We start from the raw sequence: 11,973 nt of genomic DNA on the forward strand, positions 1-11,973 counted from the left end.
AAAAAATTACTTGCCATTGTATGAACATTGAAAAAAATGTTGTAAAATGCAATTGTTCTAAATTAAAAAAAAATTAAAAATTATTTAAAAAAATCTAAGATCTGACAAAAAAAAAATCGCAAGATTATCATTTTTGCGCACCTGTACATCTAAACTATAAAAAACTTCTAAACATTTTTTAACTGTTTCAATCATGCTCAAATTGATTACCATCGCAGGGAAATGCATTTTAAGTTGTTTCAGTAGATTGCGCGTTAAAGTTTATTGAAATATTGAGGTTTTCTGGTAAAAATAATAATTTTAAGTTAAGTTGAAATTGTGTTTATTAATATTTTTAATACTCCGATTGTTCTAATAAGAACGTAAACCCAAGCAAAACTGTCATTCAAATGTGTGCGTGCGATTCCTAATAAGAATGTAACCCACACGTAACTCAGAGTAAGTCATATGAAGCTTGAAGAAAGTGCCCGGATGTCGGCAACCACGTTTCGAAGAGCAGAAGTAACAAGTTCGAACAGTTTAGTACGAAATAGATTGGTATGAATGCTTTATTGCAAATATAATATGGTTTCCTCCTCACTTACGACAGTTTTCCCTACAAACAAAACAAACTAAAAAGAAGTATAATTAGAATTAACGCTGCCCAGCACCCTCGCTTAAGCCTTGCCCTTGGCCGCATCGATCATATTCCTCGAGATGATCAGCCGCTGGATCTGGGACGTTCCCTCGTAGATCTGGTAGATCTTGGCGTCGCGCATCAGCTTCTCCACCGGGTACTCAGTGTTAAAGCCATTTCCACCAAAGACCTGTACCGCGTCCGACGCGACCTTGTTGGCCATATCGGCAGCATAGCACTTGGCGATCGACGCGTAGTAGCTATTCCTTCGGCCCTGGTCGACCTCCCACGCGGACTTCATCGTGATCAGGCGGGCCGTTTCCACTCCGATGGCCATGTCGGCCAGCATGAAGGACACGGCCTGGTGGGCCGCAATCGGAACGCCGAACGTCTTGCGTTCCAGCGCGTACTTCATGGCCTCGTCCAGGCATCGCTGGGCCAGCCCGACGGCACCGGCCGCCACCGGAGGGCGCGTCTTGTCGAACGTACCCATGGCAATCTTAAAGCCAGCACCCTCCCCAATCAGCACGTTCTCCTTCGGCACGCGAACATCCTCGAAGGTGATTCCACGCGTATCCGACGCCCGCTGGCCCATGTTCTGCTCCTTGCGACCGGGCGTCAGCCCAGGAGTCTCGCGCTCCACGATGAACCCGGTGAAGGCCTTCGAGGCCGGGCACTTCGGGTCCGGGTTGGTTCGGGCCAGCACAAAGTACCAGTTGGCGACGCCACCGTTGGTGATCCACATCTTCTGCCCGTTGATGACCCACTCGTCGCCCTTCTTCTCGGCGCGCGTTCGCACTCCGTTGACGTCTGATCCTGCGCCGGGCTCGGTGACGCAGTACGCCGCCACCAGGGGTTCCTCCAGCAAGCGGCCCAGGTACTTTTTCTTCTGCGCTTCGTTACCGGCGATGATGACGGGGGTTTGCTGGAATAGAGGAAGGTTTTGTTAGATATTTGAAGCGAACTAAGCTTTCGCAGGTTAAACTTACTCCGAGACCACTCGCCTCCAGGGCGGTCATGATTCCGGTGCATCCGTAGGCCAGCTCCTCCGCGATCAGGCAGCTGGTCATGATGGACATGTCGGTGCCACCTATAATTGAAATGAGAAAATGATTGATTAGTTTAAATATTCTGAATCTCGTTAAAAATTTTGCTTTGTTGACTCTCAATGCCGATTAAAAACGTGAACACGAGTTCTGTTGAAAAAATATTTAAAATTAACTATCAAAACATTTGCCCTCGACTTCCTCTTATCAGTGATTGCAAGTGTACTACTCAGCAATGGAAAAGCGTGATCAACTATTATGCAACTCAAACTAGGAATCATGAGTATTCCGAGCAGACTTTGTTGTTTGTTTGTAAACAATTTGTTTAGGTTTGAGTTGTGAGGTTTTGAGGTCTTTTCAAACTGGAACCTCACACTAATATGCTTAAAGTTTTCGACCAAAATGATATTTTTGAATATTAAATGTCAATTCAGTGTTTTCAAGTGTCATATGTTCATCCAGGATGCTTTCTTCGGATTGGCTGCGCTTGTGTTTAATAAGATTAGATGAAAATTGTGTGTGTTGCAATGTGGTTAGGACAAGTACACGAAAAAAAACATTTTATATTTTTAATTTACTTTTTTATCGAATAAAGTTGAAATCCCAAAATAAGTATCATTAATTTCCTATGGTTTTCAAAAAAGCCAAAGTTTAGAATACTGCAAAGTTATGTTTTGAAGAAATCTTGAGTTTTTTTTAAAAGGTCCAATAAGCTATTGTCTTCCATATGTCTATAGGACCTATTCAAAAAAAAAAAAAAAACTCAAGTGAAAACAACTAATCTGTCCAACAAGATTTCAAAATTAATTAGGGGAGAGTGGGGAGTAGCGTGGCTCACGTATATATGAAAAAGACAAAAGTGTTCAATTTCGAACGCCTCGCCCGGAATTTTGTAGCAATATGGCCCCAGAACATAGCCTGAAATTTTGAGCGTATTAGGTTAAGGTTTAGTACTTCCACCATTGGCCTGAAGTTAGTATGGAACTTCTAAAAATTGACTATGGAAAATATTCACTTTTAACCTCTTCTTAGAGAAAATTTCCCAAAACCCAATCAAATTTTCCTATTCTCAAGTTTCTTATAGGTTTTGATCCGGGGAACAACTTTGTAGAACATGGCAAAGCGCTAGTAATTGATCCCGAAAAGTTACAGGATATTTTTTGGAGTTTGGAAAACAAATTTAACGTGCTCTGAAAATTTGTCGGTATCTTTCCGGGATTAATTCCTAGCGCTTTATGATGTTCTACAAAGTTGTTCCCCGGATCAAAACCTATAAGAAACCTCTATTTTGAGAAAAAATCATAGGACATAGGAAAACTTTCTCGAACAAGAGTTAAAAAGTTGAAAATAAATAAATTAAATTTATTGAAATTTCTTAATAACTTCAGGTCAAAAGTGGAACAATTAAACATTAACCAAATGCGCTTAAAATTTCAGGCTAGCTTCTGGGGCTATAATTCTACAAAATTCCGGTCGAGGCGTTCAAAATTGAACACTTTTGTCTTTTTCATATATCCGTGATCCACGCTAGTGGGGAGACTTGATCCCCTTTTTTTGTGTCGCACATAACTCTGTCAATTTCTCACAAAACTATAAACTTTTTGAATGAATTGAAAGCTTAAACATTCATCTATGTTTGGCTAATAAGGGTATTTCATCAGATGAACTCTTCGAATCATGCCAAGCGTTTCAAAAAAATATTTTCAACCGGCATTTTCAAAATGTTGGGGGTAACTTGATCCCCCTTTCAACATTATGAAGAAATCTTAAGCAAAATGTTTCTTATTCATCAAAACTTTTAATTTTCTATAAGTTACAGCAATTTCACATAAAACCTGTACGTTTGTGTTCAAAATATAACAAGTTTAGTATGTAAAATATTTAAAAACTTAAAATATTATTTTTTAGACCAAAATTGAGCATGTTTACAAAAGCTGGAAATTTTTGTTTACAAAACTTTTGAAAAAAGGTTCAAACTGCAGTACGTTATGTACAACTATACTAAAGGAAACTATGTATGAAAACCCAGCCCAATTAATTAATCTGGAGGCTGATTCCAGTGACTGTAAAAATGCAGGGATCAAGTCTCCCTAAACGCACTTTTTTAAACAATTGATTGTAAAAATAGTATGACGATAAATTCAACATCAAATGCGTAAGGGTTTTGTAGTTGATAAGTTTATCAAACAATTCATATATAAAAAATATTTTTTTGAATAATTTTTTAGTGTTTTCTATGCATATCAAAAAAAGAAAAAAAGATCTCTTGGAAGTTTTTTGCAGCTCGTTTTAGAAAAATGTGTGTAACTCAATCTTAACATTTTTTATTTTTTTTCTTTGTTTTCTACAATGAGTTTTAGTTAATTTCGCACAACTTTCTAGAACAAAGCTAATTGTTTTACCCACATGCTGACGAGATACAGGCTTGGGATCAAGTGTCCCCGGGGATCAAGTCTCCCCACTCTCCCCTATTAGATGAAAAAAAAAAACATTTTGTATTCGAAAATGACTTTAAATTGTTATAAAATAAATATGCACCGTTTTGAAGTTACAGACATTTTGAGGTATTTTTTATCGAAAATGTTCTGATTTGCATTAAAAAAAACTTCATGACGAAAAAGTACAACTGTTAATAAGCTGAGAAAGTTTAGTTTTCTCTCTAGAAAATTTTACCTTTAGCTTAAAAACTGTGCAATAAGTAAAAATAATAAAGTCATTTTAGATTGCAAATTATATTCTGGATCTCAAAATGATTTTGTAATTTTAGTTTCACAATATTTTTAATTTATTTTTTAATCATTCCTTTTCCAAAAAATGCATACTCTCAAAATATTTCGTAAGTTTTAAATAATATCTGCTTAAGACTTTAATCGAAAAAAGGGAAAATTGTACTTATTCTAGATTTTTTTAAAGTTTTTAAGTTTTTTAGTTTTTAAGTTTTATTAGTTTTTTAGTTTTTTGGTTTTTTTAGTTTTTCAGCTTTTAGTTTTTATTTTTTTATTTTTTAAGTTTTTTTTGTTTTTTTGATTTTTTGATATTTTAGTTTTTAAGTATTTTAAGTTAAGTTTTAAATTTTTAAAGTTTTAAAGTTTTAAAGTTTTAAAGTTTTAAAGTTTTAAAGTTTTAAAGTTTAAAAGTTTAAAAGTTTAAAAGTTTAAAAGTTTAAAAGTTTAAAAGTTTAAAAGTTTAAAAGTTTAAAAGTTTAAAAGTTTAAAAGTTTAAAAGTTTAAAAGTTTAAAAGTTTAAAAGTTTAAAAGTTTAAAAGTTTAAAAGTTTAAAAGTTTAAAAGTTTAAAAGTTTAAAAGTTTAAAAGTTTAAAAGTTTAAAAGTTTAAAAGTTTAAAAGTTTAAAAGTTTAAAAGTTTAAAAGTTTAAAAGTTTAAAAGTTTAAAAGTTTAAAAGTTTAAAAGTTTAAAAGTTTAAAAGTTTAAAAGTTTAAAAGTTTAAAAGTTTAAAAGTTTAAAAGTTTAAAAGTTTAAAAGTTTAAAAGTTTAAAAGTTTAAAAGTTTAAAAGTTTAAAAGTTTAAAAGTTTAAAAGTTTTAAAGTTTTAAAGTTTTAAAGTTTTAAAGTTTTAAAGTTTTAAAGTTTTAAAGTTTTAAAGTTTTAAAGTTTTAAAGTTTTAAAGTTTTAAAGTTTTAAAGTTTTAAAGTTTTAAAGTTTTAAAGTTTTAAAGTTTTAAAGTGTTAAAGTTATAAAGTTTTAAAGTTTTAAAGTTTTAAAGTTTAAAAGTTTAAAAGTTTAAAAGTTTAAAAGTTTAAAAGTTTTAAAGTTTAAAAGTTTTAAAGTTTTAAAGTTTTAAAGTTTTAAAGTTTTAAAGTTTTAAAGTTTAAAAGTTTAAAAGTTTAAAAGTTTTAAAGTTTTAAAGTTTTAAAGTTTTAAAGTTTTAAAGTTTTAAAGTTTTAAAGTTTTAAAGTTTTAAAGTTTTAAAGTTTTAAAGTTTTAAAGTTTTAAAGTTTTAAAGTTTTACAGTTTTAAAGTTTTAAAGTTTTAAAGTTTTAAAGTTTTAAAGTTTTAAAGTTTTAAAGTTTTAAAGTTTTAAAGTTTTAAAGTTTTAAAGTTTTAAAGTTTTAAAGTTTTAAAGTTTTAAAGTTTTAAAGTTTAAAAGTTTTATAGTTTTTAAGTTTTTAAGTTTTTAAGTATTTAAGTTTTTAAGTATTTAAGTTTTAAAGTTTTAAAGTTTTAAAGTTTTAAAGTTTTAAAGTTTTAAAGTTTTAAAGTTTTAAAGTTTTAAAGTTTTAAAGTTTTAAAGTTTTAAAGTTTTAAAGTTTTAAAGTTTTAAAGTTTTAAAGTTTTAAAGTTTTAAAGTTTTAAAGTTTTAAAGTTTTAAAGTTTTAAAGTTTAAAAGTTTAAAAGTTTAAAAGTTTTAAAGTTTTAAAGTTTTAAAGTTTTAAAGTTTTAAAGTTTTAAAGTTTTAAAGTTTTAAAGTTTTAAAGTTTTAAAGTTTTAAAGTTTTAAAGTTTTAAAGTTTTAAAGTTTTAAAGTTTTAAAGTTTTAAAGTTTTAAAGTTTTAAAGTTTTAAAGTTTTAAAGTTTTAAAGTTTTAAAGTTTTAAAGTTTTAAAGTTTTAAAGTTTTAAACTTTTAAACTTTTAAACTTTTAAAGTTTTAAAGTTTTAAAGTTTTAAAGTTTTAAAGTTTTAAAGTTTTAAAGTTTTAAAGTTTTAAAGTTTTAAAGTTTTAAAGTTTTAAAGTTTTAAAGTTTTAAAGTTTTAAAGTTTTAAAGTTTTAAAGTTTTAAAGTTTTAAAGTTTTAAAGTTTTAAAGTTTTAAAGTTTTAAAGTTTTAAAGTTTTAAAGTTTTAAAGTTTTTAAGTTTTTAAGTTTTTAAGTTTTTAAGTTTTTAAGTTTTTAAGTTTTTAAGTTTTTAAGTTTTTAAGTTTTTAAGTTTTTAAGTTTTTAAGTTTTTAAGTTTTTAAGTTTTTAAGTTTTTAAGTTTTTAAGTTTTTAAGTTTTTAAGTTTTTAAGTTTTTAAGTTTTTAAGTTTTTAAGTTTTTATTTTTTTTATTTTTTAAGTTTTTAAGTTTTGTAGTATTTTAGTTTTGTAGTATTTTAGTTTTTTAATTATTTAGTTTTTTAGTTTTTTTGTGTTTTCTATTTTTTAAGTGTTTTCTGTTTATACATTCTGTGGTAACAATTTTTGTAAATACTGTCCCAAAAAAAATCTTTCCTTTTTTGTGCCAGATAAGTGAGTTTTAATTTGTTATTATAGTTGATTGCATTGTCAGTTTGCAAAAAAAGGTTGAAAGGATCGTTGATTGCATTGCCACTTTAAAACAATGATTTGTTGGCCTCAACAAATATTCTTGTTAGTTATGATACTTAATCATTTTATTTTCTTTTGAAAATTTCAACTCAAATATTTTCTGGTATAGTTAATGAAGTTGATAAATCGAAGTAATTTAGAAATATGATGAAGGTTTAATGATGAAACGAATTTACGCCGTATTTTTAGCTTTCCCGGGCAGACGGTAATAACAAAATTCATGCCATTTCAATAACAAATAGTGTTAAAATAACAGAAAGTGTTATGGAATCTTCTTGAAAAATCCATTTTTGCATAAGAGTTTAACAACAGTTTATGTTATCATAACAAAATTTGTTATTGGTCTGATATTGGTTGCAAGCCAAAACAACTTGGGAATAACATTTTTTGTTATGGAAGAATACCGCCAACTGTTATTGGGATGATCGGATTAGTTGTTAAAATAACAAAAAATAATATCAAAGATTTGTTCGAAGAATCACTAAAAATGTTATTAGTCTGTTATTACAATAACAATCCAATATAAAAAAAAATCATAACGACGAATAAAAAATCTTGTTATAAATAACATAAAATGTTATTGGCCTAATATTTTCAAATATCAAAAAATGTTATTCGCAAGTTATTTCCGTCTGCTCGAGTTAGCCGAAAATATAAAATTGAAATTATACAGAAAAAATAAGATATTGATTTCAGATCCTCTAATCTAATTCAAACTTCATTAGACAACAATCAACGCCTACTGTCACCGCAATAAATTACCAACGCCATTATTCATCGTTTGACAAGCGCCACTTAATTCAATCAACTCCCCTTCAACAGGTGTTTAGCTTGACATACCCGCCCTAGACTATTATGCCATTGAACCCCATTATTTCCAGCATGAGCAAATCGCGTCTTTACGACAGTACTTAGTCACACTACGGGTGCACCTAAACACCCGACTTAAGGCAGCCAGTAATCACAGCTGAGCGCTTTTTCTTAGTCGCGTGAGCAACGAACGGTACTTAACGGTACCTGATAAATGCCAATAGCGGAAATCTTCACTGACCATCTCAACAAGTTAATGCGTTTCGAGTTGATAATGAAGGTGTGTGCACTTCATCTTGAAAAAAAAAAAGTTTGATAAGGCAACAATTGGCGATGCCACCCTAGACGGGGTCACAAGTTGTAGCGGACTGTATTTAGATGTTGTCGAACCTGTTCCGGCGTCCGAACCGGGAGGCCACACCGCAGGGAATCTTTCCGGTGATTCGCGGACGAGCAAAATGAAAGACGTGTTTCGCTCTTGAATGCTCTTTCTAACTGACGTTTATTGTTTCTCTTCTTCTTCTTCCTCGTCAACGGCAAAACAGCACGAAACGGCGCCAAAGACGCTCACGTAGACAGACCGGCCGCGCACCGAGGGGTCGAACGCTGTTTAACCGCAAACATTCTCCCCGCCTTGAGACAGCGTCTCAACCTTCTTCTGATCTCCTGCACCGAGCGATGGTACTCGTGCTTTCCTCGTCGCGTCGTCACGTTCCGAACCAGTCCCGCTTGATCTGGCCAGCCTCGCGAACTGCATCCCTGGGGTGCTTGAGCCGGAACGCTTCTCCGGTCGCAGGTTGTAGAGGGACCGTATGACTCGAGATCGCTGTCGGCACACTTCAATCAGCGACAAGCGCTTCACGAGAATCTGCTTGCCCTTCGTGTACTTGTACTTGTTCGCCGGACCAACAGTTCGGAGTTTCTTGCATAGCTTCGTGTTTTGTCGATCCAGATTGTTCCGCGAGACCCCGGTCGTTGTGGCGTAGCAGCCGTCGTGAACGACCCGGAGTTTGATCCCGATGATGTCCTTCATCACGATCTGTTCCTTGGAGTTGGATTCCCGTTGGAAATTGCCTTTGTTGGCCCGCAGGCGCTTTGTATCGAGGATCTCCTGGTCCTCCCAGGACAACCGCAAGGAGCGATTGATGTCGAGTTCCTGGGCGACGTTAAGAACCATGTAGGGAGTGCGTGTACGACACGGCTTCCAGATTTTCCTCGCCACCATCCATCCGAAGATGAAACGCTGTGCCACGAGGATTCTTTGTAGATTCTTGACCTGTCCATCTGCTACGCTGAAGCGCTGACTCGGCAAGGCCGCCGTCAGGCCTCCCAAAACGTAGGCTTGCGTGGTGAGCTTGGTTTCACCGTTGAAACGCAAAGGCATCACCCGCGTGTATGCGCCGGGCGTGGTCCCGACGATATCTCCGTTGGCCTCGGAGACTTCCAGAGAGGCATTCGTGCTCTTCATCCCAAAGCGCTTGACCGATTCCTCCGTGATGTGGGATACATGTGATCCGCTGTTGTTGTTGACGAGACGTCGCACCTGTTGCGATTCTCCGTCCTCTTCTTCCTGGCAGACGATCTCGTTAGGTGGTAGTGCCACCGACGATGGATTGTGCTTGATAGTCCTCGATTGTGTTGCGTTCGCGAAGACCGACGAGACCTCCGTTCTCTCCGGTTGTGTTGCAGGTCGGTCGCGATCCGTCTCTTCCGGTTCCTGAATCTGCTGCTGCAGCAAGCATAGCATTGTGTGGTGTCGTTGCTGGCAGCCGGCCGTGCGGTAAGCTTGCAACTTCTCTTCGGCAGGCTTGGCAACCACCTTCAGCGCCTCCGCGACGCTTTGGGGCTCCGAATTCGACACCTGACTCCCCGCCGGTGGCGCCAGCGGCGGCGGGTTCTGGCACTGCATGAGGAGAATCTGCTGTTGTGTCTCCTGAATGATCCTGACGGCGTCCCACAGTTCATCGCACTTCTGCCGATTGCCCGTACCGGCCTTGGACTCGCTGTCCTCCAGGCGCTCAGCGTACAAATCCTTTGCTCGATAGTACGCTTCTTCGAACTGAAGTCGGTTGTTGAACTCCTCCTCCAGGTTGGGTGTAGCCTCCTCAATCGCGGTTTGAACGGCTTCGAAACACCGAGCAAGTTCGGTGAGTTTGTCCCGCCGTTCCGCCACTTCGCCGAGCGACGGATTGCGGGCCTTGATTGTTTTCGCGGTGGACAGCTCCTCCTTCACCTGCGCGAGAATGACGTTACGCTCCGAGGTGAGGACCTTCTGTTCTGGTTCCATATCCGACGCGCGAAGGACCAAAATGTAGCGGACTGTATTTAGATGTTGTCGAACCTGTTCCGGCGTCCGAACCGGGAGGCCACACCGCAGGGAATCTTTCCGGTGATTCGCGGACGAGCAAAATGAAAGACGTGTTTCGCTCTTGAATGCTCTTTCTAACTGACGTTTATTGTTTCTCTTCTTCTTCTTCCTCGTCAACGGCAAAACAGCACGAAACGGCGCCAAAGACGCTCACGTAGACAGACCGGCCGCGCACCGAGGGGTCGAACGCTGTTTAACCGCAAACACAAGTCAATTGCGCCTTAACTTGAGACCGCCTCTTCACCTTAAGATGAGCTGTCAAACTGTTTAACTCACCGATCTCGGCCGGCACGTGGTTGTTCATCAGGCCCAGTTCCCACGCCTTGCGGATGATTGGCCACGGGTATTCGCCGGTTTTGTCGTACTGGGCCGCCACCGGGATGATCTCCTCGCGCACGAACTTCTTGGTCATGTCGACGATCTCGGTCTGCTCGTCGGTCAGGGCAAAGCTGGGCCCCAGGGCGGAACCCTCGACGGTTCCGGGGGCAGCCTTGGTGGACAGGGCGCGCCGCAGCGTGGGCCGGACGGCCGATTTGATGAGCTGGAGAGAAGAAGAGGAAGGTTATCAGTTGTCAGTGGAACGATCTGGAACGGTGTTGTTCGGGGGAAGATGACGAGCGAATTTCAGACTCTCTTATCAGGTTGGTTTGCGGAATCTACAGTCCGAAGTATCAATCGCGATAAGACCCCCGGGTGGTGGTTTAAAGTAGGACAGCGCCGAAAAATGGTACAACGTATTTTGATAACGGACTTGGGATTTACGGAATTACCGGCAATCGCTGCCTGATAGAACCCTTTCAAGTTATTCTGATAAGGAATTTTATTTAAAATTCATTTGGTTTTATGCTTTGGTTTGAAATAATTCGCAAGATCTTTCGGTGAAACGGCTATTGCGAGAAATTAAATTTAAAAATTGTTCTATCCACCAATATTGAGCAATAATATCATTAGTCAAATCAACCTTTCGGCGAAATGTCCAAAAAGAGATCAACATTGAAATGCCCACCAGCGAAACTAGCCGGCACAGATCGTTCGCGAAGAAACAACTTGTTTACGGAACGTCTCGTCTAAGTCGAGAGTCCAAAGTCCAAAGTTCGGCGCTACAATACAGTGCCAGTCAGTGAACGACCATCGTCATCGTCCAAAGAGTCTTGAAAATGGCTACGTCGGCATCGAAACTGCCAAAATCTCCAAATTAGCCCAAAACTACTTTCACCACTCTTACCTGCGAAATGGCGGCCATCTTGCACCGAGTATTACGAAAAAACGAAAATTCGACAGAAATAAAGTTAAAAATTAAGTTAAATTAACACTTTCAACCAACTACGTAGCTCGCGGCGAACGAAAATTTACTACGTGCAATTGGCTCTACCGCAACGTTATCAATGAGAGCGTAGAGTTGTACAACCCAGCCGAGGGTCGACGATGAGGCTGATGTTGCAACTGGCGACGACACCGACCGACGACGGTGTGCAACATCGAATAGGATGGTATAAGTTGGAATGAGAGAGGAGATATGAGTAGAGCGTAGAGAGTAGAGAGAATAAATTTACTGTAGGGGAACTAAAGGTGTAATATATGTTAAGTTTATGACAAAAAGATGGCGGTAGTGAGAGATGTTTCGCAATCTTTTGTAATTTACTTCAGTTTTTTTTAAATTTAATAATTCTAAAGATATGAAGACCAATAATCTGACGACTATGAAAAATACTTCTAGAAAAGGATGAGCAATTATCTCAAAAATAATCATTCCTTGAAAATTAAATTTTGATTTTTAAGAAACTTTTTTCTATGGTACAGAAGTAATTTAAATTTAAATTTTCAAGTCTCCACACAATGTTGGCTCCCGTCCATACAAAATGGCTTTTTAAATA

General features: G+C 36.7%; 1 protein-coding gene across 1 annotated transcript; it reads right to left on the minus strand.

The window, feature by feature from the left end:
* Positions 1-518: 518 nt before the first annotated feature.
* Positions 519-11,494, minus strand: LOC120418023 (probable medium-chain specific acyl-CoA dehydrogenase, mitochondrial). Its single transcript, XM_039580266.2, has 4 exons — positions 11,325-11,494; positions 10,376-10,640; positions 1,606-1,706; positions 519-1,541 (listed from the first exon to the last, which is right to left on the minus strand). Exons 1-4 carry the CDS (start codon positions 11,340-11,342, stop codon positions 657-659), a joined length of 1,269 nt encoding a protein of 422 aa, XP_039436200.1. The 5' UTR covers positions 11,343-11,494; the 3' UTR covers positions 519-656.
* Between the last annotated feature and the right edge of the window lie 479 nt (positions 11,495-11,973).

This window comes from Culex pipiens, chromosome 3 (assembly GCF_016801865.2).
Source record: "Culex pipiens pallens isolate TS chromosome 3, TS_CPP_V2, whole genome shotgun sequence".
NCBI classification, from domain to species: domain Eukaryota; kingdom Metazoa; phylum Arthropoda; class Insecta; order Diptera; family Culicidae; genus Culex; species Culex pipiens.